Source organism: Podarcis cretensis (assembly GCF_951804945.1).
Source record: "Podarcis cretensis genome assembly, chromosome: 1".
Taxonomy (NCBI): Eukaryota; Metazoa; Chordata; class Lepidosauria; order Squamata; family Lacertidae; genus Podarcis; species Podarcis cretensis.
This window is the reverse complement of record NC_137170.1, coordinates 75,392,715-75,420,423: the sequence shown is the minus strand read 5'-3', so window position 1 is coordinate 75,420,423 and position 27,709 is coordinate 75,392,715. Positions and strand designations below refer to the sequence as shown.

The 27,709-nt window shown below is 42.9% G+C and overlaps 1 protein-coding gene across 2 annotated transcripts in view; it reads right to left on the bottom strand.

The window, feature by feature from the left end:
- OSBPL5 (oxysterol binding protein like 5) overlaps positions 1-27,709 on the bottom strand; it is a 126,982-nt gene that overhangs the window by 31,525 nt on the left and 67,748 nt on the right. For both annotated transcript variants that reach the window (XM_079987169.1, XM_079987170.1), the window contains exons 2-6: positions 23,320-23,476; positions 17,663-17,736; positions 10,203-10,283; positions 8,604-8,705; positions 6,413-6,616 (exon numbers count right to left, since the gene is read on the bottom strand). In XM_079987169.1, coding sequence (XP_079843295.1) covers positions 6,413-6,616; positions 8,604-8,705; positions 10,203-10,283; positions 17,663-17,736; positions 23,320-23,476 — 618 coding nt within the window. The remainder of the gene's footprint in view (positions 1-6,412; positions 6,617-8,603; positions 8,706-10,202; positions 10,284-17,662; positions 17,737-23,319; positions 23,477-27,709) is intronic.

Below are 27,709 nucleotides of genomic sequence, written 5' to 3'. Positions count from 1 at the left end.
CTCTCCCTTGCTAGGAGTTTTGGTCTTCACAACAGAGACTCTCCAAACAGAGGAATGCCCTCTGTCAACTAGGACACACCCTTGGTGTGACTCAGGGTAATTCACCTCCTATGATTGCTTGTTTATTTCTATATATCTGCTTATTTTTTATTTTCTGTTTTTAGGTCACTCTCCCCCCAAGTCCTTCCAAGTGACAAAAGGGGAATAACCTAATGTACACTGCTCCGAGATCTTTAGAAGAAATATAGAGTGCAACTGAATGTAAGTGTGTGAGACAGAGAGAAAGAGGGAGAGGGAGAAGGGGGAAGCCAGGTCTCTTGGTAGCTTTGGAAGCTGCCCTTCTGTCATGGGGGGAATCTCAATCTTCCACCCCGACAATATCAAAAGACAGGTCAGCATGCAAACGGAGTTGTCTGAATGAAAGTGACTATTTCATAGCTTCGCCATGACTGGGACGTCTCTTACATAAGCTCCTGGCTCATCAGAGATGAGCAATCTCAAGAGATGTTTTTAAAAAATAAGCTTTCATTTATTAATTCACTCAGTTGCAAACAATAGTCAAATAACAGAGGGTAATGAGGAGAGCCCTGCCCAGAACTTTGAAGAGCAGGGGGCTGGCGAAGGATCCGTGGCACTATTAAAGGTGGCCAATGAGTGACTAACCATGGCTATACAATGAGTATTGTACTGTATTTCCTGTGTAACACTCAGGTGCCTTCACTTGAGGAATTCACTTCCGCAAAATACCTCAAGAGCACTCAGCATCAGAATCTCAATAGCATTCATTTAAACTTAACCGTGACCCATCAAAGCTAATGCACTAGCAGTTCCTAGACAAAAGAGCACCAGTCACTGGGAAGCTGTTGTGGTGTCCCTTTAAGACCCAGCACCTCCTCATCCTTCTGCCAGCTCACTAGCAGATGGACTGGAGAACAGGAGACATCTCCAGACGGGTGGTTTCTTCCTGGGTGCATTCTGCAACATGTCATTGCCACAATAATAGTGCATTAGTGATGGATCGATACTGGACAGTCCACACATCACTCAGCTTAACTAGCTGATCTGTGATACTTCCCCACTGTTATTGCATTAATTTTAATTAAATTTGTATACCACCCTCCATCCGTAGACCTCAGGGTGATTTGCAACATAAAAATATAAGATTGTTATTTTTATTTTTTAATCACAATAAGAACAAGAACAGGAGCAAGCCAATAACCCCCGCGTCACTGTCTGGAAGAACACTCTTGCAGTATACTGCAACAAAAACAGGACACACCTAGCCCTGAAACCCAGAACAGCAGGGGCTTAAAAGGTTATAGGATTTCAGCAGGAAGTTACAGGACTTGGAAATGAAGCAGTATGACCACCCCAAAACTTTTGCAGGCACAAACAGTATTGAAAGCAAGATTGCATATGGCTCCCTGGATAGCACCATGAAAACAAATGATCGTGAAAGGATATCTGAAGCGGCAGAGAGTAAGAGGACAGATAGTGTGGGATTGTATGGCTGGGTTGGGTTCACTGTGATGAAAAATACACAGCTTGGGTGAAGGGGAATGCTCTCCCATTTAAAAAAATGTACACATATTTTGAACCCCATCTTCCTTTGACCTGTTTTCAACATACCCATCTAAATTAGATTTATAAGCTTCTGTTGAGGAGTAGTTTCAGTGGTAAGTCATTTACAAAAAGGTAGATTATAAATAACATGTTGCATGTTGTCCAAAGTACCATAGATTCCGATGTATTAGGTGACTGGGTGTATTAGACAACCCCCCCCCAAATTGGCAGCTACAATTTGGGGGTTCGTTTTATAAGTCCAGTCGCCTAATACGCTGGGCAGCTCCGCACCGGGAGAAAGCTGCCCAGCGTGGAGTGGAGCCGGCCACCCGCTGCTTCTTAGCATTTCTACTGCAATTTACAGTGTTCAAAGTCTTTCGTGTACATACTATCAGTAATGCTTAAAAACAACCCTGCAATGTAGTTATCACCCCCACACTGCAAGGAGAGAGGGCTTGTCTACCTAAGCAAGTTCATGGCAGAAATGAAAACTGACCTGGGGTCATCATTGTTCACAGCACTATCCTAACCACAGCTAAGCCCTACTGAATTCAGTTGGGGTTACTCCCAAGCAAGTTGGGTTAGAACTGTTGGCTATTTGCAGTATAGTAGCGCTGCAGAGAGCTTGCTGGGGAGACCATGCATTAAAAAGGGACTCAAAAAGTACTTAAACAAGGTTTTAATTACAAAAACAAAAACTCCTTTTACACTAAATACATTAACAAACAAACATGACCCAACCACCAACCCATCCCCCAGGGTAATGGGAGAGCTAGGTGCTGCTCTTATATACTACACCCAATTGCTGACACAGCCTAATCAACACAACTCAGCAGCACGTGCTATGTCTCACAGCTGTAAAGCTGGGTCTCCTTATTTTGCTCTGGCCCTTGCTCTGGCCCCTTAAAGACATACACATCGGGTGGAACAATGATGAACCTTTACATTTAAAGAAACCATTCAACAAGAACTGCTGCCTTATACACTACCCTAGATGCTACTCAATTGTTATTTTAGTTGACAGAGAGATAATTTAAAACACTTTGGTGTTATAAAGAAGTGACTCTAACCCTTACTCCAACTAAAAATATTAGCACGATTCCTCCCCCACATATCTCTTATATAAAAAAGCCCAAAACCATTCATATCCAGAATGCATCAAGTGTTTCCCAAAACCCAGCTTTCAGATTAAAACTAGCAAAAGGGAAAAGGCCACTAGAAGTACTGCCAGTTCATATTAATGTCAGCTGCAGCATTGTGATCTGCTAAGCTGAATGATGAGATTCCCAGCTCTGCTCATTTTGTCTATTATGTCTCCATAGCAATAGCTTCAGTTTCATTCACAAGCCCATCTTGCAAAAGAGAAAAGATGTCTTAGCCTGGCCTCTTCCAGGGAGGGCAAGTAAATAAATGTACTCATTCCCTGACAGATATTTAGGTATTAAAAACTAGGTCAGAAAATGTGTTGCTTCAGCAGTTCGAATTGTCAGATCATCTCTAGATCAGCAATCTAAAAAATTGCAATAAATATTTTTTTCTTATGAAAAACTGCAATGAATAAATAAATCCTACAGTCCATGTTCGGCCACCTGCAATGCTAACTGTTGATACACATTCCATATGAACCTTTAAAAGCTTCTCAATATTCAACACACCTGGAATCTGAAGCATTCTATTAGGCAGCTTGGCTTCTGTAAGAAAGCTGAAGAAACTCCCTGATTTTGACTGGTCAAGCAATTCTTGCATACTTAACTCAGTCAACTCATTTTCTTCCTGAGTAAACAAGTTTAGGATTAAATGATCAACACCCTTTAAAAGAGCATTTTAAAAGGATGTCCCAAACTGCTCTCACTTTAAAGTGTTCATGTCAGAGCCAAGCTATGACATGTAGCTCAAAAGACCATCCCTGATGACAAAAATTGAGTCTCAGTTGTTGTTGTTTAGTCGTTTAGTCGTGTCCGACTCTTCGTGATCCCATGGACCAGAGAACGCCAGGCACTCCTGTCCTCCACTGCCCCCCGCAGCTTGGTCAGACTCATGCTGGTAACCTCGAAAACACTATCCAACCATCTCGTCCTCTGTCGCCCCCTTCTCCTTGTGCCCTCCATCTTTCCCAACATCAGGGTCTTCTCCAGGGAGTCTTCTCTTCTCATGAGGTGGCCAAAGTACTGGAGCCTCAGCTTCACAATCTGTCCTTCCAGTGAGCACTCAGGGCTGATTTCCTCAGTACTCAGTCTCAGTACTGAACCTCAAAGGTGTTGAAGTTCTCTCGCGATACAGCCCCATCAAAGGTTTCACATAAGGAGTCATTAGACTGGAAGTGCCACAACTTGCTAATCATACACACTGCACTACCTCCTGTGGTCAAGCTAGTGCCAAACGTATTGCTCTGATTTCCTTTGGACCACATCAGTAAGGCCGAGAGGTGGGTCTTGTCGTCCGGGCAGCCCAGGACCTACAAGCACACTGCCCAGGCTTGCGCCCCGCAGAGGTCACTTTGGTGCTGCTAGCGCAGCAGTTTGACTTCACCCTTGAAGGCGCACTCCATTGTCTCGAGACAGACAGACATGTCACAAAAAAGGAAAGTTGTCAGGCCTTCTCTCTGAGGTGACATATTTTAAGGAAGTATGCAATTTTCAGAGCGGGAGCACTTTCAGCTTGCCATATGAAAACTAGGGGTGGAATAGTGGCACATCAGATTTGGTTATGTTATGACAGGGGTCAGCAACCTTTTTCAGCCATGGGCCGGTCCACTGTCCCTCAGACCATGTTGTGGGCCAGACTATTTTTTTTTTGGGGGGGGGGAATGAGCAAATTCCTATGCCCCACAAATAACCCAGAGATGCATTTTAAATAAAAGGACACATTCTACTCATGTAAAAACACACTGATTCCCAGACTGTCCACGGACTGGATTGAGAAGGCGATTGGGCCACATCCAGCCCCCGGGCCTTAGGTTGCCTACCCCTGTGTTATGACATCACTGATGGTTCACCTGGAAGTAGGCAGGCTTAAGGTACCCAGGTCTAATGCTTTATTAAGGAGGTCAAAAGCAGACCAGTTTGTGTGTGGGCCCAATTTAAAAGGTGATAATGCAAACATCAGAGCAAAACCCTTTTTGACAAAAAAAGAGAGGTTTCTAACGACTGCCAACATTTCCCCATAAGATAAATATTTGCAAGTGAACAACTTGGTATTTCAAGTTCATTATTAGGATTAATTACAACACACATTGTGTTTCAATATTTTAAAGGCCCCAATTGAACTGAAGCGACTATCAGCTAATTTGACCAATATTTTTTGCATTGTAGGCAGAAATCACAGATAACCATTACAAACTGCATGTTGGGGGCTTCCATTGTGGAAGGCGTCTTTCTCTGCACCTCCCTCCTTTTTATGTGTTATTTTTTTGTATAACAAGCAGGAACAAGAAGAGGGGCAAAGCTCGGTGTTGCAGCATCTGCTTTGCACACAGGAGGCCCCAGGTTAAATATCTGGCATCTTTAGGTAGGGATGGGAAAGTCTCCCCCTCTGAAATCCCAGAGAGCTGCTGCCAGTCAGAGTTGACTACACTGAGTCAGACAGAAAATTTGTCCGACTTGCTAAACGGCAGATTCTTATGTTTCTAACTTGAATACAATTCTTCATGATTTTTGGCTGATCCTATGAAAAGCTATTACCTTGCATGGAATTTTTGTTTTGCCTTCCAAAACACAATCTTTTTACTTCAGAGCACTTTGGCATGTTAGAATGTAATGGAAAGAAAGAAAGAAAGAAAGAAAGAAAGAAAGAAAGAAAGAAAGAACAGAATGTTTCATTTCCAAACAAGAATGGGTCTGTTCTGAGTGGCCAGCTATGAGACATTTACCTGGATGTCTGTGGTTCCATTTTTGACATATATTTCTAATGCCAGTGTGAAAAATGATATCAGCTCTCCAAGCATAAATATGGCCCCATTTATAGTCTCTTGCGATGGAGCAATCAGCACTGCATTAATTTAGACTGAAAATGTTCCTCACAGTATCTTTGCTGTCAGTCTGCAGACTTGCTACTTTTAGGAATGGACCAGATTCAAGTGTGGTTAAGCACTGTTCCCTCAGAGCAGATGTTAATAATCTTTGAACATGTCAGAAGGTGGTGAGGAGCCAGTCTCATTCATCACAGCTGGCGGCAAATGCTATTTATTTATGTCTCAGGGAAAGAGCGTCATTTCTTGACAACGTTGCTTGGATTACTTATAAATAGAAGTTGTAAGATCTTCAGGCAATAATATCTTCACTGGGCCCAGAGGCCCACAAAAAGTTCAAGGCTCTATTGTACTAGAGGCATATAAACACAATGCCCAATATTGTGTCCCCATAGAGGTTCCAACCTAGTTAGACCAGGACAGATGCAGCATGGAAGGAAATATCACTTTACATGTGGAGAATTGACCCCCTACCTACCTACCTACCTACCTACCTACCTCCTCCCACCTCATTGGAGGCAACAAGCACAGGTTAAGGACACATTTCAGCCTACCAAAAGCACTGCAGAGCAGTGGCATGGAGGGCACAGCCTAGAAAGGGTCCCGAGGGGCTTAAACAGAAGCCTGCAGGGTTATATTTGTCCTCCGGCCCTGAAATTTCCTCATGATTTATCATGAGGAATGCTCCCAAAAAGAAAATTCTGCTGAAATCTCTTTTTGTTTTACTGAGGTTTCCCTTCCCCACAATAAATCCCAGCAACAAATTTTTCAAGATTCAGACCCCCGATAGCTGCCAGAGCTACTCCTGAGCCTGCTTGGGGCCTGTTGTTTTCTCCTCAAGGAAGCTCAACATTTGTTGCCAAGTTCGGGCCTTGCACTTACCTTCACAGCCCAAATGGACTGATCCAGCGGGTGAAAAAGTTTGAAACAGAAGCCGTCCTTTTTGGAGGGTCTCTCAATCAGCTCACAGGAATGAAGTAAGATGGTGCCCACCCACTGCCCGACCTTTGGTGTTTTGTAGATCAGCAGGACTCCGGGTTTCAGCACACACCACAACTTGGTCCAGCTTTTCAGAGTCCCACGAATCTGAGGGGGGGGGGAGGGGGGGAGGAGTTAGGAGGAACTATTCACCGCTCTACTCAAGCTAAGTCCCTATCCAGCGAAGCAGTTTTACATGGTGAAATATTCTTGTTTAATAGGGTCAGAGAACGATGCAGCCATACTATTCTCCCCAGTGGCTTCTCATGCTGTATGATTTCTCATGACGTAACTTGGGGCTGAAGCAAAACTCCCAGGGGAAGCTGCCTGCAAAGAAAAGGGCTGGTTTTCACTAAGCAGCTCATTAAAGGTAAAGGTACCCCTGACCGTTAAGTCTAGTCGCGGACGACTCTGGGGTTGCGGCGCTCATCTCGCTCTGTAGGCCGAGACAGCCGGCGTTTGCCCGCAGACAGCTTACGGGTCATGTGGCCAGCATGACTATGCCGCTTCTGGTGAATCAGAGCAGCACACGGAAACGCCATTTACCTTCCCGCCGTAGTGGTACCTATTTATCTACTTGCACTTTGGCGTGCTTTTGAACTGCTAGGTTGGCAGGAGCAGGGACCGAGCAAAGGGAGCTCATCCCGTTGCGGGGATTCGAACCGCTGACCTTCTGATCAGCAAGCCCTAGGCTCTGTGCTTTAGACCACAGCGCCACCTGTGTCCCATATGCAGCTCATTAAGAGGGTGCAAATTTGCTTTTACCCCAAGACCCCAAGACATTTATGCAGCATTTCCCTGGAGAGACTATAGCCTCTTACATCCAAAAGGGTAATGCATGCTGAAGTCACTTAATTTTTTACATTTCCAGGGTTTCAAGGGGGGGGGGAGTCTTCTCTTTCTACTTCCCACCACCACCACCACTGCAGCCTAGCTAGTGTTTTAGTGGCTCCCTAGAAAGGTTGAAGAAAACCTCAAACAACCAAAGGAGCCCATTTCTCTTTCACGTATCTTATGGATACGTTGTTTGGTTCTGAGATCAAAGTATATTTTGTCCACGTGCTAGCAGGGAGGGGACAAACAGATCAGAAAGGTACATTTAAAGTGAACTATTAACTATGGCTAATGGAAGCCGGTGTCAGTAAGAACTTCAGAAAATGGCTGCCAGTAATAGATCTGATCACCAGAGATCAGAAGGTGACTTCATGACTGCATTGTTATGTAAGGGTTTGGTCCTGCAAGAATGCAGAGTGATGGCGTAATTAGTGGGAAGCTGTAATTTAAAGGAAATGATTAGAAGTTTCAACAACAAGAACGTGTGGCTTATAGCAAAGGTCACCAACCTTTCTGAGCCTATGGGCATATCTGCAAACAGGAGAAACTGTGGTGAGCATCTCACGCACGCATGACAACCTGCCCTATGCTTCTTTTGAGGCTAATTTCAGACTCATTGAGCACCAGGGAAGACCTCTGTGGAAACATATACACTTGCCCCATTGGCAATCCCAGCTTTATATAAATACACAAGGCCACCAGTTCAACCTTTGGCATCTCCAAATAAAGGGAGGTTAGTTAGCAAGGCTGAAGAGATACTTCTGCCTGTAGTGTTTAGACTTCTTGGGCTGGATGGACTGTTGATCTGAAAGCATGAAGATAGCTCTTTCATTTTCCGCTTTAAAATATCCACCATTCCTAAATTTTCTGCCTAAAGAATGCATTTCCATAAATGTCAGAATTAACATCGTAATGATTTTCAGAAAATTGGTCTCCTCTCCCCACACCACCAGCAGAAAAGGGCACTTAACTAATATGGAAGGCATTCTGAACGAAAGGAAGTCCTTGGTGAGCCAGCCGTCAGGCTATCTGTCTTCCTAACCATTTCCCTTGCTTCCCTAGTCTAAATTTTATTGCTCATTTTGACATATATAAGTTTTGGATCAAAAAATATAGTATTTGAGTCATCAGGTTTTATTCTCCAAACAGGACTATTTGTAAGCAGCAAGCAACCTTCGGAGAGAAGGCAGCTGATGGATTATGATCGAACAGCCCTAAGAGTAGCTGGATCTTCTTAAAATGAAGCTTTATACTAAATTACCTTCAGCCAATCTGCCATAATGACCACACTGGGATCTTTCAAAGCACTGAAGAGTTGCTTGGTCGCTCTTTTCTTTTCCTGCCTGTAATTCTTCTTCTGTACCTGTTACAGAGATGGGGGAAAGAGGGGTAAAAACACTCATGAACACAGTTTTCTTCTTTCTCCTATGCTAGCAAAAAAAAAGAGGGGGGGGGTGAAAAACTGAGGAGAGAAGATGAGACCATGGCATTCATTTAGAGAAACAACTCGCATTGTAGGGAGTGAAACAGTGGCTGGGACAGCAAGTGCTTTATTATCTGGTAAAATTGCTATTGATTTTGGCCTCTTACTTAATGCAGTTCCACAGCTGCTTGGAACAAATCCTTTTTACTCAAAGAGGCAGCGCAACATAGTGCTTACAGAGGGTCAGATGAGGACCTGGGAGACAAAGACTCAAAACCCTACTTGGCCATGGAGCTGAATGAGTAACCGTGAGCCAGTTATATTCTGGCAACAGGGCAGAATATGAATCCTTCACAGCCACTTCCATTGACTTTAATTAAGGAGTCCAGGTATTGGGCATATCAAGCCTTCCTGAGTACCATAGGAAAGCAATTCACTTTCACACCCAGCTTCAGAATTCTCCAGGTTTTGTTTATTTTTCTGTAAGTATTAATTTATGGATCACTTTTGCTTATACGTGTCTCATATATGTGTGTATGATTTACACACATATCATAAAAACCAGATAAAATAGTTCTGAAAGCAGTAGAAGAAGAACAACTGAAAATAAGTTTGAATTCAATACAAAATGAATTCTGAAAGGCAGAGGATTTTTCATTCAGCTGGAAAAGCTTGTCAAAGCAAGCATGATTTCCATTGTTTCTGATGGGTGCTTGTTGTATCTCAACAACCTGCTCCAAGTGCCTGTAGAGCGGGGCTTCTAATGTTTCTGGGATTTTAAGGAGAAATGCTCCTGCAGAACACAGTGACCTACTGGGCATACAAGGGCAGGTTGAGCATATAAGGAAGGGATGGGGGTTATAAGTAAACTGGTTTTGCATTGTTGTTTCACTGGGAACTTGTACCTCCACAGTTGTCACCAGTTGTAGCATTAATAAAGCCCATGTGTGACACTGACTGGAGACCACTGACAGCTCAAAGAAAGGATTAAAATTATCTTATTAGTGAGAAGATTCTTCTGGAAAATATAGTGAAGAGAAGAGCTACCCTATGCACGGCAAAGTTGTAATTTGAATTAATTACATCCTATCCCCTTTTAAAATGTGTTTTTTTGGGGGAGCCTATTGGGTTATTGTTTTTATTTTTATTATGTCTTTTGTGGTTTTATATCTTGATTTTATTCTGTGAACCGCCCTGAGAACCCCAGGTATAGGACAGTATATAAATTCAATAAATAAAAAAGTAAAAAAAAATTAAAAGCAAACTAATCCACAGGGAAGAAAGAGCAGTGTAAAAAAAGAAAGAAAAGAATTCTTGCTGTGATACTCCAGAGATGTGGCCTATGGCCCAAAGAGAAAGAGGTTCCAGTCTCTCAAGCAACAGCTTCCCACACAAATAGAATAAATATTCTTTTCCACACATCTAAACTATACGTACCTTCAAAGTCTCCTTCTTGTTGCTTTTGCCAGTGGGAGATACACACTCTTTATCAGACCCATTGCAAAATTTGTATTCGATCTAGAATGGAAGGAATTGCAAGATTTTAGGCTCCTTAAAATAAAATACAAAAAGGAACCAGTCAGCAATGGTTATCAATATTCATCTAACCACGAAGTAAAGAAAAGGCAGTACTGAGTAGTTAACAACATGTACCAGAACTGGGTCCCTGCCCTGAGCCCAGGGGCCAAAATAATCCTGGGCACCTCAGTCTGAAACCCCCATGCCAAGACCACTAGGGACGCAGCCAGATCCCAAAGCCTTTGCTCTTTCCCCTTCTATCTGCCTTCAGGATTAGTCAGGATTTCATATAACAAGGGCACTGACACAAATCATGAAGAATGCAGATCATGACCTCATTTATAAACCAAGGATTGGAATGTGTGTGGCTCAGTAGCAGAGTATTTCATTTGCATGCAGAAGGTCCCAAGTTCAATCCCAAGGATCTCCAGGTAAGACTGGAAGAGATCCAAGTGCAAAACCCCAGAGACCTATGGCCAGTCAAAGAAGACAATAGGTTGACCAGTGCTCTGAATCAGTATGATGCAGTTTCCTATGTTCCTAAGAAATTAGACCATGGTTTATAAGCATGTTCGCAAGTTAGGGAATTTCGGGGGAATCAGATTTGCTCCAGTCATGCTTTGTCTCAGTGAAGATGGAACATATAACCACAGCTAATGATGGGAAGTTGGTCCACAGAGGGAGGAGAGAGTGTACACGTTGACAGGTTGGCTCAAGCTGTTCCCTAAGGTTAAGGGATCAGTGGTATTACATCCGTACAGAGCCTTATAAAGACACCTGTCCCCTAGTTAGGTCACCATCACCCACCAGTGACTTGAAGGGGCTTCAGATGCAATGGGATGCCACAGTTTCTCACTAGGTGAAAGAACCATGGTGAGTTTGGGCTTGCATATTCTCCTTTTCTTTTCTTTTCTTTTCTTTTTTTTTTTGCTGGTAAATTTTCATGAGGATTTTTTTATTTTTATTTTTTATAAAGATTTTTATTGATTTCCAATTTTTTAACATAAACAAAAAACAACATAAAAACAAACACAAAAACTCATATTTTCTTAACCTTATTTCCATAACCCTCTTTTCCCGGACTTCCCCATACCTTTCCCTTTTTGCATCCTTAATTTAGTACCATTATTCAGCAACCCTTCTTAACCAATTAAATATAAATTCATCCTCTTTTTCTATTCCACCCTAAAATTAAACACAATTTTCCGCTGCAATTCTACGTCTTCTTTTCCCTCAGCATTTTAACACTCCTCAATTTTATAATAATTCTTAAGATACATCTTAAATTTCTTCCAATCTTCTTCCACAGTCTCTTTCTCTTGGTCGCGGATTCTGCCAGTCATTTCTGCCAATGCATATTCTCCTTTTCTACCCTGCCCTTGCACAGCTGCAAGGAGGCTAGAAGCACTCACTTTCACTTTTCAACAAATCACAGCTCCTTGCTGCATGCAAATGCTGGAGTTTGTTTAAACCAACTGTGATTTCAGATGCTGGTCCATTCTATCAAACCACAGTTCCACTGTAACAGGAAGCTGTGGTTTGTTTAAGACTGAAAAGAAAGAGCAGGAAAGAATCTCTTCCTCACAGCAGCAAAAGAGAAAGAGGAGGGGGTGGTGGTCTGCAAACCCAAAGCTCACACAGGTTCTGTTCACAGAGGGGGAAAGCATGGGCTCCCATTATGTACAAACCCGGCCCTATATGCAAAAGGAGATGAAGGCAAGACAACCAAATCCATTTACTCTTGGATAAAAGCAGAAAAAACCCAACCCAAATAGCTCTGCATACACATATTTATGCTTTGGGAAGTGATGCTTTGGCAATAGTAAACGTCCCTAGAATGCTTGGACTCTTAGCACAGTATTCAACTCAGGGATTACAAGGAACATTTTGTTCCTGAAACTACACCCGCCTGGACTCTCTCTGTTTCGGAGTTTCCTGCCAACTGTGACTGGTCCTGGTTTCTTTGACTGCTAGATATATAGCAAGCAGTTACATGTATCAGGACCGACACATTCCACTGGTGTAGATAGCTACCGTCATCTTCTGAAGGTTAAAAGGCAAACAGTGAGACTACATTGTAGTGTTTATCGTCATTTGCATCTTGTTCCTAGAATGCTGGCAAAATGGGAAATTGGAAGGATATCCAACTATGCTCCTACTCTTTCCTATTGTGCCTGTAGGAATTGGTTTCTGAGCTCCTCAAGACTTGGGTTTTGGTGTGTGTGTGTGTGTGTGTGTGTGTGTGTATTCTGCAACATGTTCTTGACACAAAATTAATGCACTAATGGTGGATTTATACTGGATCACCCACACATCATTCCGCTTTACTAGTTGTTCTGTGATGCTTCCCCAATAGGCTACAGTGCAACAAACGTGGAGACACCCTCCCCCCACAAAAAACCCCTGAACATTTGTGGTATGAAAAGTTACGGGATTTCAACAAAAAGTTACAAGGTATGCATTAATTCAAAATGAAGCACTATGATCACCCCAAAACTTGAAAGCAGGAGCACATATGACCACCCTAATAGCATCATGAGTACAAATCATCAGTAAAAAGCACCTCTAGAGGATGAGCCTCTGAGCAAATGATGTACTAATTTACTATAACATTGGTGGTTTCTATTTTCAGCTTTAAAATTTCCCTGCTTCTCAGATGGCAAAAACTAAAATACACATGCTTAGGTAGCATAGGGTACAGCAGTCTGCAGTTCCCACTCTCTCTAGGGGCTCATCCACACTTTGCTCATCCTGTGCCTAGAATGCACAAGAGGTTTTCCATTTGCCCTGCTGCTTTCCCTGGGAAAACCTGCTCTTTACCACTGAATCAGAGCAATCTATCAATACAATACATGGAAAACCTAATTGACATTTGCTCCGATTCAGCAGGAGAGAGTGGGTGTCTCCAGGGGGAAGTGGTAGGACTAGACGAAGTCTGGATGAGCCCTAGTATTCAATAGCTTCTTAGTTTTCCTTTTACAAAAAAATGAAGCAGCAATCCTATGTCCACTTTCTTCCAAGGAAGCTCACCTATAGAGTGAGCCTTATTGCTGAGCAATTTAGGTTACTTCCTGTACTTTGTTTACAGTGTTTCCCAACCTTTGGTCTCTAGCTGTTTTCGGACTACATTTCCCACCATCCCTGACCACTGCTACTGCTAGCTAGGGATGATGGGAGTTGTAGTCCAAAAGCAGCTGGAGACCCAAGGTTGGGAAACACTGGTTTAGGAGACCCTTAAGGATCTGCAGTTTGCAGGATTAATCGGGGAGGGGCATGAATATGGTATAAGAGCACTTTAAATGGATAGTGTGGATGAGCCCTTATTTCTAGAGGAGGGGAAACAGCAAAACTGACTTACTACAGATTTTATAGTGCCTCAGAGGCTGCTTCTCTTCCTCTTAAGCAAACTGACCTTAAGACATTATAAATGTACTAAAGAGGATATGAAAGACCAGCAACAGGTGACCAATGTCAATGATCAACTGCTCGGACTCTGGGTGTTGCAAAAGGGACAGAAGTTAATTAAATGCATTAGGACGAGGCCAAAGGGATGAACTTGCTTGCAACACCAAAGCACTACTGGTTGCATAAGGAACTGGTGAATTTGTGGCTTATTCCAAAATGGACAGGTGCTCAACTGATACTTGACATTAACCAGCTGGTTTTGCAAAGGGGAGAAACAAACAAACAAAACCCAAACCCATTGCTAGAAAAAGGATAGTACCCCTCAAGTCTATTACTGTGTTGTAACTGTGACAGTCTGCGACTCTGCAGCGCAGTTCTTCATTTCTCATTCACGGTGGCTGCTGTGGTGAGGAAAAACAAGACTGCACACTTCTTGTCCTTATCTTTGTGGCACACCTTGCTACACATTTTCCCTGTGCTTATTTATCATGTGCCTGGCCACGGCAGCCTGAATTCTTCCCTCCCTCAGTCACCCCAAAGCCTCCTGATGTCTTAAGAAATTCCATGTACTCCTCTTGTTGCCTGTTGTGCCTGGGAACTCACCCACAGAACACTTAAATGGGGGACCAGCACCCCTCCAGATGTTCCTAGAACTCTCATCATCCTTGGTGATGCTGGATGAGGGCCCACCGACATCTGGAGGACTGACTTAAACCTTTGCCCTCTCTTTCCGCAGACCTCACCTCAACACTCACCTTTACCCTAAAGCAAATGGGTTAACCCAAAGGTTGCAATCCCTTGCTGAAATGAAACACAAGCACTGAGCTTGCGGCAAGGGAGAGGCCATATCTAGGGCACCCTGCTTTACATGCAGAAGGTCCGCAGTTCAATCCTTGGCCGTTCCAGTTTCAAGGATCAGCCAGCAAGTGATGGGAAATATTCTGGACAGGTGGTGACTACTGAGTTGGATGGGAAAAGAGCTTGATTTGGCCTAAGGCAGCTTGCTGTGTTCTTATAAATCAAGGGTAGCCAACCTGTTGCTCTCCAGATATTGTGGACTACAACTCCCATCAGCCCCTGCCAGCACAGCCAATGGTGAAGGATGATTGGAGTTGTAGTCCACAGCATCTGGAGGACCAGCTGGGTATCCCTGTGATCAATCACATTCCACATGAAACTTCTCATTTGTTGAAGTTATTAGGTACCCCACTGTGGCAGGTTAGATAGGGGCTGAGGTTATTATTATTATAATTTTCCAAGGCTGCCTACCTAGTGCCTGGTTTAAGAAGTTTAGGCTGTGAAATGCTAAATACTCTTGCCTGGGAATAAGCCTCATTGATCTCAATGGGATTTGCTTCCCATGTGCTGGTTTGCTCTGTTAGGTTCCAGAGACTTTGCCCCATCTTAAAATGATTAAGAAATCTCGTGCTCCTGCAGTTAATGTTTCATTACTCTAACTGCTGCTTGTTTCTAAAGAACGTAGTTTATGTTGTCTTTCCCCCAGACTTATTGAAGCATTGCAAGTCACCTTGAAAATACTTGTTTACGAAGGTGATACAATAACTGCATATAATTGCACTTGCTTGCTTTCACACAGAGTGGCCACTTACATAGGAATATAGTTTGCTGTGACATGTGAAATGGTCAAAGTGAATCGGCTGGAAACAGATAAGCACCTTTGCAGCACAATGGCAGGGTTCCTTCACATTGTGACTGTTTGGTCACCTGTTTTACCAAACGTGTCCTTAAATGTTTTCTGCCACATGTTCCAAAAGTCACCCTGCATGAGAATTTTGACAAGTGGTACTAAGGCTCCCCCATATTTTCCCATGCGAATTGATAGCTTGTATGTCAATAATCTCTGTTCGGTGCCACTGTGCAATGAAAGAATTCTTTTATGCACAGCAAGATCAGAATCAATCATCTGGTTCCCTAAACAGAGAACCAGGAAATAGTGGCAAAATACACAAATCAATGCACAAAGGAATAGAAAGAACTGAAATATCCACTTAGTAGCAACACTAACAATCTGTGTATATACAGTTGGAGCAACAACAAGCACTGAATAATACAAAACCAGTCACAGGGTTCATCCAAACTTACTTTTTGCTCTGCTGTTTCTAGGCACAGGGAGGCGGAGCTTCATGCTCCGGCACGGGGGGGGGGGGGAGAGCAAGTGGGGCGGGGCTAGTGTGCATCCTGGGGGCGTGGCACGCAGCCTGCAGGGGCATGGCACCCAGTGCGGGCGAAGGGGCAGCCGCGATGGCACCCTACCGGGATCGTGCTGCGAGGGCGGTGCGCTCCCCTCGCACTCCTCTTCCTCCACCACTGGGAACAGGTTTGTGCTTTAAAGATTGGAGCACTTTTTTTTTTCTTTTTTGCCCTCTGGCTTTCTCCAGGAAAACCCACTCTTTAACAGAACAAACAGCAATTTGTGTTTTCTATGGATTAGCATTTGCTCTGATTCAGTGATGAAGAGCAGGCTTTCCTGAGGAAAGTATTGAGCTAAAAAAGAAAAAAAACCACTTAAGTCACAGAATTTTAGTTTAAAGCATGGACCTGTGCCTAGAGTCGCGGCATAAAATGAAGTCTGGATGAGCCCAAAGTCACCTGCATTGTAGCACTTAAACTTAAAGAAAGGGACAAACTTTTATACATGACAGGCTTGTTGTTTGTACTCGTGCTATAGCTACTGTTAAATGTGGCCGACCTTCAAACTAGAAGAAGATATGACTTAAAGAAGATGACATGCACGGGCATGCAGAGAGGCGTTCTTGCAACTGTGGAACTCCCCTCCACTTAAAAACTGTAGAGGTTCAGAAGAGTGGAACAAGAAATTTCTCTGTTTGGGCTAGTCAACAGTCATTTTAAAGAGGTGAGGTCTCATTTTCATTTCCTTGGGTATTTTTGTTTTTGTTGGCTTGGGTCCAAGGCACCGTGGAGTAAGTCCCATAAGCCCCAAGAAGACTTAGATTTTGTTTTTCTTGAACAGCAAAGCCACCTGGCACCTGCTTTGATGCTGCATGGGAAATTAATGTTAAAACTAAGGGGCATTCCAAAAATAATTTTCAATACAGTGTGTTAAAAGAAGGTGGGGGGCAGCAAAAGGTCTAATGGAATAGAACAATGTGGAGTCCTCAGATCGCCTCCTGTCTTTTGCATCTCCTTTTTAAAACACACACACACAAGGGGGGGGGATTGTGTTGTGTTTGCGGTTTAGCGGATGGCCTGTTTGGGAGCTGGTTTTCTTTTTTGGTGGCTCTGAGCATCAACCATTTTTCTTCTGTGAAACAGGTATTACGGGGTGCCCATGAAGGAGTCTTAAAATTTCAAATGTACCCCCAAACGTCTGGATTAGGGACCCCTGAAATTAGAATAAACTCTTTGGGAGAACCTAAGCAGTTTTGTTTTGTGTGCTCTGTTTTACATTTGACTGTTCTCGCTCGCTCCAAGGCCTTGCTAAGAAACAGAATACGGTACAACTGAACAGAAATGAACTGCGAGCAGAGCAGCTTCCCAAAGTAGAGATGTATAAATGCTCTCCTACTCGTCAAGCATCCCTCTAGCAAGTGTTAACAAACACCAGCCCTCCACCTGAACGTGGAGGTGGGGTAGGGGATTATCTCTACAGTTGATCTGTGCTTTGGAGGCATTCCAAGCCCCTCCAAAGTTCAGTGTGACATCAGAACCAAAAAATGGCATTAAAAAGGCCAGCCAACATTTACGGACCTCTAATAAAAGTTCAAGAGAAGTTTACTCACAGGTTTATAGAAACAGAAAACTAATCACTGGTTATCTGAGAGGCTTTCTTCACAACAAAAATGTTTACATTTTAAAAATTTTTACCTTCACAACAAAAATGTACTACATATGCACTGAAAATACAAATATCAGATTACAGGAGGGGGGCATTTTGTCTCCCTGCTCTTCATCTGGACTCCAGTAAAAATAAGCGTTCCTATAAGCCGCATTACCTTATTAATAGAGTTTGGCGTCGGAGGAATCTCATCCTTCATCATGGGCAAACTGTTTCCTTCCATATCCTTCCCTGAAACAAAATGACAGAAGTAAAACACTGAGGAGCTCTGTGGCAAACCACGACTGCTGAAACAACGATCCTGAGAAAGGACTTCATTTCTAAAGGAAACAGAAATGGCCACACACGCCCTGCCCCCAAAAGGAGCTGCTGTAGGATTAATTGCAGGAATATGTATAGTATTTTAATATGACCAAGATCCAGCCCAATAGCAGGATATAGAAAAGCTACCACACAGCGAAGAATGAAATCCAAACTCCACCTACCTGGGAGTAAGCCCCACTGAATTCAGTAGGGCTTACTTCTGAGTAGGCATAGTTAGGAGACTGTGCTGTAAGCTGCCAATATCTGTTCAAAATAGCAACAAAGGTCAAATGCAATTTCTATACGGTGGTACCTCGGGATGCGAACGAGATCCTGAATGGAACGCAAGACGCGACGGCGCGTCTGCGGGTCACATTTTGCCGCTTCCTCGCATGCGCGTGACGTCATTTTGAGCATCTGCACATGCGCGAGCGGCAAAACCCGGAAGCAACATGTTCCGTTACTTCCATGTTGCCGTGGAGCGCAACCCGAAAGCGCTCAACCTGAAGCACATTTAACCCAAGGTACATGATTTGGAACATGGACTATTTTTTTGCCATTCACTGTTTTTTGGCCAAGGCCTAGTTCACACATGCCTTTGTGTTCATTCTCTGCACTAGCTGACTATGAGAGCAGGCACCACTGAAAAGTGTGACATTTGCGACAACTGGAACAGACAGGGAAGTTCTACCTGTGGAATTAATGTCCATTCACACATGCATTTTATCACTTAATTTGCAGTCAATTAGGGGATGAACAGGCATGTGTGTGTAAAACTGCTCCAATCCTATGAAGACTTGCTTCTGCGGCAGGAGTCACATTTTATTTACCCTTCCTTGGCATTCCTCGAAGGACATAATGCTCTCTGCCTCTCTCACTGATCTGCCCAGCTTCATGCCTAGAATAAAAATCAGCTCTGACTTTCAGGCTACCTTTATTAAAGAGGAAAGTCTAATCTGCCTTGTTTCATGATTTGAAAGTCCTGTTATGAGAAAGACTTTACATTCTCTGCCTTAGGCTGAGATCCTGGGCAAACACAGTTAAGTTCCACTGAGGTCAATGGAGCTACTGGCAAGCAAATATTAGGATTAGGGCTACCCTCAAACTGCCACACTCATACATGTCTTGATTCTAGGTATTTGTACAATGGTGTTTACATGGGTGAACTATTATTGAATGAATTTCTCATCCTTGCCTTGCATATTCATTTTGCTGAGAGAGAACATATGGCCCAGGCTGCCAATTAATTTTAATGGGAATCACAAGACTGATTCATGGCTCACAGATATGCAGATTTACTCCTTTGACAGTTTAAAATAAGTCACACCGTGCCCTGATTATTGATTCACACCTTAAGAAGAGAAAGTACTGACATCTCACACATACACACAAATTCTTCCCCCAGCTTTGTGAATCAGTTCTCCCACAACACTTGGCATTTCAACAATATTTTCCCTGTGCCTTTTCATTTTCCCTACAGACACTCTAATCCAAAACACATTTACCTGGGAAGTAAGTCCAAAATTTTTCATATAGGATTTACAGTCAAGGGTGTATGCACTGGACTGCAGCCTAAACATCACTTAGCAGCACATGTCTTTATACCTTTGTGGATCTGTATTTAACCTAAAGGTTATACAATTGCCATGTGCTCTGTATTGATTGCACTGGCTTTGGTTATGTTTCCAGTTTAAATGCTTCTGTAGCTCCCTCAAAACTCACCCTTTGTTATCTCAGAAGAAAAGGAATGCCTGCTTAAACAAACGCAAAAGAAAATGGTTTACCATTTTCCTTAACACTGCTGTGGCTTAGAAAAACAAATGGCAAATTAAGCCCAAGAATCCACCACAAAATCACACCTGTACCACATGTGCTGATAGGCAACACAAAAGGGAAAACCCAAGCTACCTTGAACAAGGCAAAACAGAAGCTCTCAATAGTTGCCTTCAGAGCCTCAGTTCATCCTGACTGGAATTTAAAGGGGCAGATACAAAGGGTGTGTGTGAATATGCTAGACAGACTTTCCAGAGAACCGCAGCTCTCAAACCACTTGGTTTTCACATAGAGGGGACATTTTGGGACGTCATTAAAATCACAGATGTGTCCCAGTGTTCTCCTGTGTGATAATACGTTACCAGTGGATGCAGCTATGTCAATAGCAGCTACGTCTTTTACTTGCTGTCAATCACTGAATTTTCTCCTTCCTTTTGCTTCTTGCTTAACGCTTGATCTTTTTATTATGTCTTTAGACATGCTGTTAGCAGCCCAGAGTAGCTGGGGAAACCCAGCCAGATGGGTGGGGTATAAATAAAGAAAGCATTATTATTAAATACAGTCATACCTTGGAAGTCGAATGGAATCTGTTCCAAAAGTTTGTTCGACATCCAAAACGTTTGGAAACCAAAGTGCGGCATCTGATTGGCTGCAGGAAGCTCATGCAGCCAATCGGAAGCTGCAGAACCTGTGTCGGATGTTTGGGTTCCAAAATAATGTTCGAAAACCGGAACATTCACTTCCAGGTTTTGATCGTTCGGGAGAGAGTTTGTTCAGGAGTCAATCTGTTCGGAAGCCAAGGCGTTTGAGATCCAAGATACAACTGTAATATTGATTGATTGATTGATTGGTTCAGTTTACTTCTTTGCTGCTAAGCAATAATCTTGGCTGATCACTGGTGAAGCATTATTTTCCTTAGAATGTTGGTTTACATTTGCTTTAATTTCACAAAATGAATTGGTTGTCTCCCCGCTCTCAATATTCTATTAGCTATAATACCTAGAACAACTAAGGGAGGTGGGTCAGAAAGAGCATACTGAGCCCATGATTATCAGTGAATCTACTATTCAGTTTTAAAGTGCAAGCCTAATCATGTCTACTCAGAAGTAAGTCCCACTGAAGCCAATGTGGCTTACTTCCAAGTAAGTGGAGTGAGGATTGGAGCCTCACTACCTTTTACTCCCTCAATATAGACTTATGGCTACAGACTTATTCTGGAAGGAAGGCTGACCCAGTAGGTTAAGTGTGAGAATGGCCAATAAAACTGTTGCAAGAAATGAAGATGGAATGGAATAAAAGAGCATAACTTTCAGCACCACATCACTGTGCCAGGCAAACCATTGCCTGTTGACTTTCTGTGTATCATATAACTAAGAAGCAAAAAGAACTTACGTCAGAGGAAAAAAGGAAGGCAACTATAGTTGCTCACTATGGTGTGGATGAGCTTGCATCAAAGAAAATATTGCCCACACTTTCCAGTGTATTTCTTTGTTGCTTTCCTTACTGCAAAAAGTCCAGTTTGGGGGGTAGGGTGGGGGAGTTTGTTGGGCAAAACCTTCCAATCAACTTTTATAGTGCAACTTGAATTTGTGGGCATGTGACTGAATTCCACCCCAAAATAACGAAAGTCTGGAAAGGCCCTGAGTGAGATACGTGATACTGCTCCTTCAATGAAATGTGTTGCCTTTTAAGGATTTCTACGTTTTGATTTGACACTATCCTGCTGCTGCTTGCTATATATTTGAGACTGCTGTCACTTTATTGTTTATTTTTTATGCTTTTAAGTTCATACAGTGCAACACTTTGCACTGTCTTCTCTCAGAAAAGCAGTAGATCAATCATCGCTTTAATAGCAAATGCAGCTGGGTTGAGCCCTTATCGGTTTGGAAATGAAACAGGATCACTGAGAAAATAAGACAGCAGCTTCAAAAGACCCTGAAGACTCCCTAAGTACATAGCAGTATGTAAGTTTGTAAATTAAAATAAAAGTTTTTAAGGGCTGCCAATGAAGGGCTTGTGAGTTTCTAAAATGTGTGGAATGTTTAGGCAATCAGTTGGCAGGTGAGGAAACTGAAGTTGTAGAGAGGAGAAAGAAATTGTTCTGCTCATGTCTCTTAACAGTATAAAGTATAGTTAATACCCTGGAATGAGAGGTGGGGAGGGGGATATGTGTGGTGATTTTTATTTTTTAAAAAAACACCTTTCACTATTAAATAATGTTTTAGGAAGGAAAGAAAGAGGCACCCATATTCTACAGAACGCTCCTGCACATACTGCTTGCATTCTAACACTACCTAGCTATAAAATGCTCAGCAGGAGTAGAGGCCAGGATGAAAACTGAGTGATATAGCACAGTGGGGGAAGACTTTGGTTGGGAATAGGAGAAGATAAAAAGTGTCAATTGCCTTCTCCACTACCCCTTCCCCAAGCTAAACAGCATTGTAAGGTTTCTGTTCCAGACTGGCTGAAAGTCCGGGACAACAGGAGGGTGTGTGTGTGTGTGTGTGTAGATGCAGCAAAACTCTGTGTATCTGGCATGCTTTTTAAAAACTGAATTTTACAATGATAACAAAGCATGTGTCCCAAATATAAAATACAGTGGTGCCTCGCAAGACGAAAAGAATCCGTTCCGCGATTCTCTTCGTCTAGCGGTTTTTTCGTCTTGCGAAGCAAGCCCATTGACGGCTTAGCGGATTAGCGCTATTAGCGGCTTTTAGCGGCTTAGTGGCTTAGCGGATCAGCTGATAAGCGGTTTAGCGGCTTAGAAAAAGGGGGGGGGAAGGAAAAAAAACCCGCAGGAACTCGCAAGACATTTTCATCTTGCGAAGCAAGCCCATAGGGAAATTCGTTTTGCGAAGCGCCTCCAAAACGGAAAACCCTTTCGTCTAGCGGGTTTTCCGTCTTGCGAGGCGTTCGTCTTGCGGGGCACCACTGTAGCCAAACACACACACACTATTCTGAGCTAATATGATACAATATTCTGAACTAAACCCAGAAAATATATGAAATCAGTTACAGTGAGCCTGTTGTGGACTGTCAATAACATCATTATTAGGGACATGGTACTAAACTTTGATGCTTTTTTCCCCCTTGTCATAGAACTCAAATACCTTGAAAAGGAATAAAATTGTGCCACACTGCCAGAAGTGAATTATTTCTACCCTAGCTCCACATCACCTTGAGAAATTGCTTGCCAGTTTCTCAACTAATGTTATCTCCCACATCTTTGGGTACCAGGAGTCAATAGCTACTCCTTACCAGGCCACTAACACTCTGGCTGCTGATTCACCAAGAGCTTATCAGATCCCTACTTTCAGATCTCCTGCCCTAGAAATAAATTCAAAAGAGCAAAGTGCAGAGAGGGTTGCATAGTATATTTTCAAAATATTATTATTATTTCTACCCTACCCATCTGGCTAGGCTCATTATGTTAAAAACCCAATTCCAAAACTCCTGAACTCTGTGGTACCCCACCAAATAGGAAGATAGCTTTTGAAGAACCCAACACCCCCTCCAACACATTGGAGAGGATCTAAGGCTATTATAAGATAGCTGCCATGGAGTAAGATATGGTTTGTGAAAGGGCTTTAATGAAATTGATTTGAAAGGAGTTTTCTCCCAAAGTTAAGTTCCATTGTCCACCATCAACCCAAAGAGGATCTCTGGGGTGGGTCTTCTGAGGGGTGTGTATTCTGGCACCATTTTGTCTGGGGGGGAAAGAACTGAGCAAACACTGACCTGGGCTGATTGGGTAGATCTCATTATCGGTCCCAAAAAACAGGTTCCGGGTCAACTTGTGAGGATCTATTTTCTGAGGAGTGGATGAGGCAGGGCAGAGCGAGAACCTGCGCCGAAGAAAATTCTCTTCCTTCATGGCATGAGCAGTTGGGGTTTTCTGAAAGGAACACCAAAATAACAACAGCGTCAAGTCACGGAATATTTAAACAGTACACTCAGATTAAAAAATTAAAAGGCCCTTTTTTGCTATTTTGAATCTGCCTAGTCTTATACTGTGTATTGGTTATCTGTCCCCCCCCCCATCCGTTCATCCCGCCACACACAAACACACACAATTTTGCATGTCATTGCTGGAAGCTTGCTAGCTCTGGCAAGTGGGAGGGAAACTTAAAATGTTATTTTTCTAAATTGCTGGTGTAATATTTATTCTTCAATACAGTTGTACCTTGGTTTTCAAATTTAATCCATTCTGGGAGTTGGTTCGACTCCAGGAACAGTTCAAAAACCAATCAGAAGCCATGCTAGGTGTTCAGCTTCCAAAAATCATTTGAAAACTGGAACAATCACTTCTGGGTTTCGATCGTCCGGGAGCCAAAAATTTCAAGTTTAAAGGCATTTGGCTTCCAAGGTTCCACTGTAATGCATTCTGAAATTACTTTTGGTCAGGCTTTGCTAAATGAAAATATATTATTTGAACAATATCTGATATCCACATCAGGGGATAGCAAAGGATACCTGGTGTCCACCCCTCTCCCCACCATTCAGTTAAAAAAATATATATATTGCTGAAATTTAAACGTTTGTGTTTGCAGCTCAGCCTCAGGGCTGATGGTCAGGGCTCTGCCGCCCAGGGCCCCCAAAATGAACACACAGACAGCACCAGAGGGTGGCCCAGCATCAAGCAGGCCCAGTGTCATATCCTCGGTTCACATAGGAGTTTCAGAACATAGGAAGCTATAAAGCTAGCAATTCTGATCACGCCTCTAAAAGAGATGGGGATTTGCCATCATTCCAGGATCCCCATCACCTGCCATATTCAGTCTTCAAACCGATGCCACAATCAAGAGAGTTAGTTGCCCCAGAGAAATTCCACCCACGCAAGTAACTTATTGCCTAACCATAGTTATTATCCATAGAACACAGCAGATAATGACATAGCTAGCATGTTTATGCTTACAAAAAAGTTGTACCGCGGATGTTTCGGTCACATGTAAGACTTTGGTTAGTGTAGCTAACTAGAGAAACCACAACATAAGCCCAAGAGTAATATGGTAAGGACATAGCACACCTTATGAAAGGAAAAATGTGTTTTTCATCAGAAGGCAGCCTTTTTTAAAAAAAGGTGCATTTTATTGGGGGTGGGGGTTATTACAAACAAACATTACATACAACAACTGAAATAAATTTGATGCAAACAAAGCAAAACCAACCCAAAGCAGGCCGAGAATTATAACCTCTGCAGGTCGACTTGTAACACTTGACTCTCCCACTCATATCATGTCAAGTGCCAGCTGGGGAATGTGGCATCGCTTTAGCCACAATGTTTGCAACCAGGCTCAAATTCTTAAAAGCCCCTTTTGGCAGCCGTTGTTCACAAACAGCTTATTGGTCCAACTAGCATGTGCCTGAATTAGCAGAGAGAGGCCTGGCAGAGCTATTCTTTCCTCTTCTGTACTGCCAAAAGCAATGCCTATTGAAACAGAGCTATTACCACAGTGTTTAGCATCTCATAGTCAGCCGGGATAAGTGTACTTCACATATGCATGAGATAAGCAAACAAGCATGGAATCAGCTATGCAGCATTAATCTCAATCAGGGCACTATTCTTTGAAAATAGCAAGCTGCCGGTCCTTACAATTTCAAGGAACTGCTTGAAAAATCTGCAGAGCGGTGGAATGGATGCAACTTCCAGTGGAAACGCCATGGGGCTTCCTAGCGATGGGTGAACTGCTCATCTCACTGCTTCTATAGCGCATGCAGTCAAAGTCACAGCAAATAACTATTTGGGACAATACACAGGTCTTGCATGGTGCTCCTTGCCATTCAGGTGTTTGCTGCCTCCCACATGCCACTTCCAAACCCTGGAACCAGCACTGGGAAAAGAAAAGCTACACCTCAGAGAATAGGCAATAGGCAATAATGACTAATTATTCCAGGCTGCAGAGAAGTTGGAGGACAAGGTTTGCCTGTGCTCTTGTTTCCCAGTCTATTCGGCACCATTTCCAGCTGCATTGATGGCATGTTCTACTCTTATAGATTAAAAAGTAACAAAAAGGGACGATGCTGAACATGAGGTTGGTTTCCCAAAGAAGAGGGAAGGGGTGATGTTTCAGCATGGATCATGTGTGCTCCAAGAGTAAATTATGAGGATGGAGCAAGTTACAGAGCTGAGATGCCTGGCTGGGTTGTATTAGAGAGAACAAGAAGAATCAACCACTCTGATCTCAAAGGCACATGCTGCTGCGACAAGGTTAGTAGTATGTGACAAATGAGGGGAACTGTTTGCAGAAAATTACCCATTTGAGGGGAGAGACTACTGATACACAGCTCTGTCTTCTAAGTAATCTGTCTTCATTCAGATGGACAACTTCAGATGTCCAACAGCCACCTCTCTCATATGTTCCACGTTTGTGGAGATCACACACTGAGGTACAAAGTGACTGTCTGCTATTTAAGACCATCAGTACAGACCTGCCTTTCTCAAATCTTGGGTCCCTAGCTGTTGTTGGACTACAACTCCCATCTTCGCTGACCACTGACTTGCTAGCTGTGGATGATGGGAGTTGTAGTCCAACAACATATGGGAGCCTAAGTTTGAGAAAGGCTGGTACAGACAGAGACTCCATGGGTGTTCTTTCCCCAACTCTAACCGGACAACAGTCTCCTCCCCTACTGCTGGAGACCGGCAAGGAAGACCACAACCGTGAAAAATGTATGCGCCCTATCTCAAGCTTATTAAGATCACTTAAGAAGGCTTGCATCAGAATCCATCCATTTGTATGGCAAACTTAAACCAGGAGTTGTTTTTTCCTGAGGTGACCCTATCATTATGCAATTCCTTCCCCAAAGAGGCCCATCTGATCTTCCCCATGTAAACCACCCGGAAAGCTTCTGCTTTTTAAAAAATAATGTTTTTAAATGTTCAGAAGTTGCTGATAGTTTATCATTCTTACAAACTGCGATCCTCGTGAACTTGGAAAAACAACAACAACAAAGTTTTCACATGCGGAAAGGCAGGACACATCTTAAATTATAAACATAGGGTTGGGAGAGGGGAAGGACAATCCGCTAGAACGAATTGCTCTGAGCTGGCAACACAAAGAACTGCTATATGTACCGTATGTAAGTGGGTTACATTATTTCTGATGGTTGAAGTATTTATCTTTTCCTCTGCTTTAAGTGCTTTATTGTATTTACTGCTGGTGTTAAATTATGTTTAAAAGGGTGAAAGCTACTGCCTTTTAAACATTTGTTGTTAATTGTCTACGGCTTGTCATAAAAAAACCAACAGGGTACAAATGGTATAAATGAACAAATAACACTCAACAGAAACAGGCTTGTGTGTTTGTTTTGGTCCAGGTGTGCTAATGCAATGAGACAAAGAAATATCAAAATGTATTTTCTCCAGGCAGTTAATGGTACCGAATAAGAGCAGTAAGGCAGATAGCTGACAGAATAAAATGTGTTGATTTATCTAGGGACGGGTTGTCGCTCCATGGCAAAGCATCTGCTTTGTGTGTAGAAGGTCCCAATCCCTGACATCTCCCAACTGGAGAACCACTACCAGTCCGTGTAGGCCATAATGAGCTAGATGGACCAATGGTCTGACTCGGTACAAGGTAGCTTCCTATGTTTGCATTCCCCAGGCAGCTTACAACAAAACAGAGAGAATGGGATGGGCTCAGATGTAAGAAAATGATGGGGAAGACAGCAAAGTTCTTTAAACAAGTGCAATGTTTTTGACAAGGGAAGATGCATTGCTAAGCTACACTTGAAGATTTGTTTCCTAAAATACAGATTCCATCTTCCAGACACAAAATACGAGAAACACACCTTTAAATCACAACCAAAGAACAATGAAATAGAGGGTGTTTAGAAAAGTTTCAGCATCTAGAGAGGGGGGGGAACCTTTAATAAATCTTTCACGGTGGTGATCTGGCAAAATAAGCTTTCACAATGTTATAGTAACAGAATCACAAAAGACAGAACAATCAAGCAACACACAACTTCTTTGTTTTATCTGCTTGCAAATACAGACCCTTATAGCATCCAAGACAAGAAATGGCAGATAAATCAAACCAGACTTGCTGAACTATTCCAAAAAGCTGGCATTAAATTCAAAATGCTCTAGACGTGGCAGATCTGCTGGAGCGATCACTGGATTTGCAAA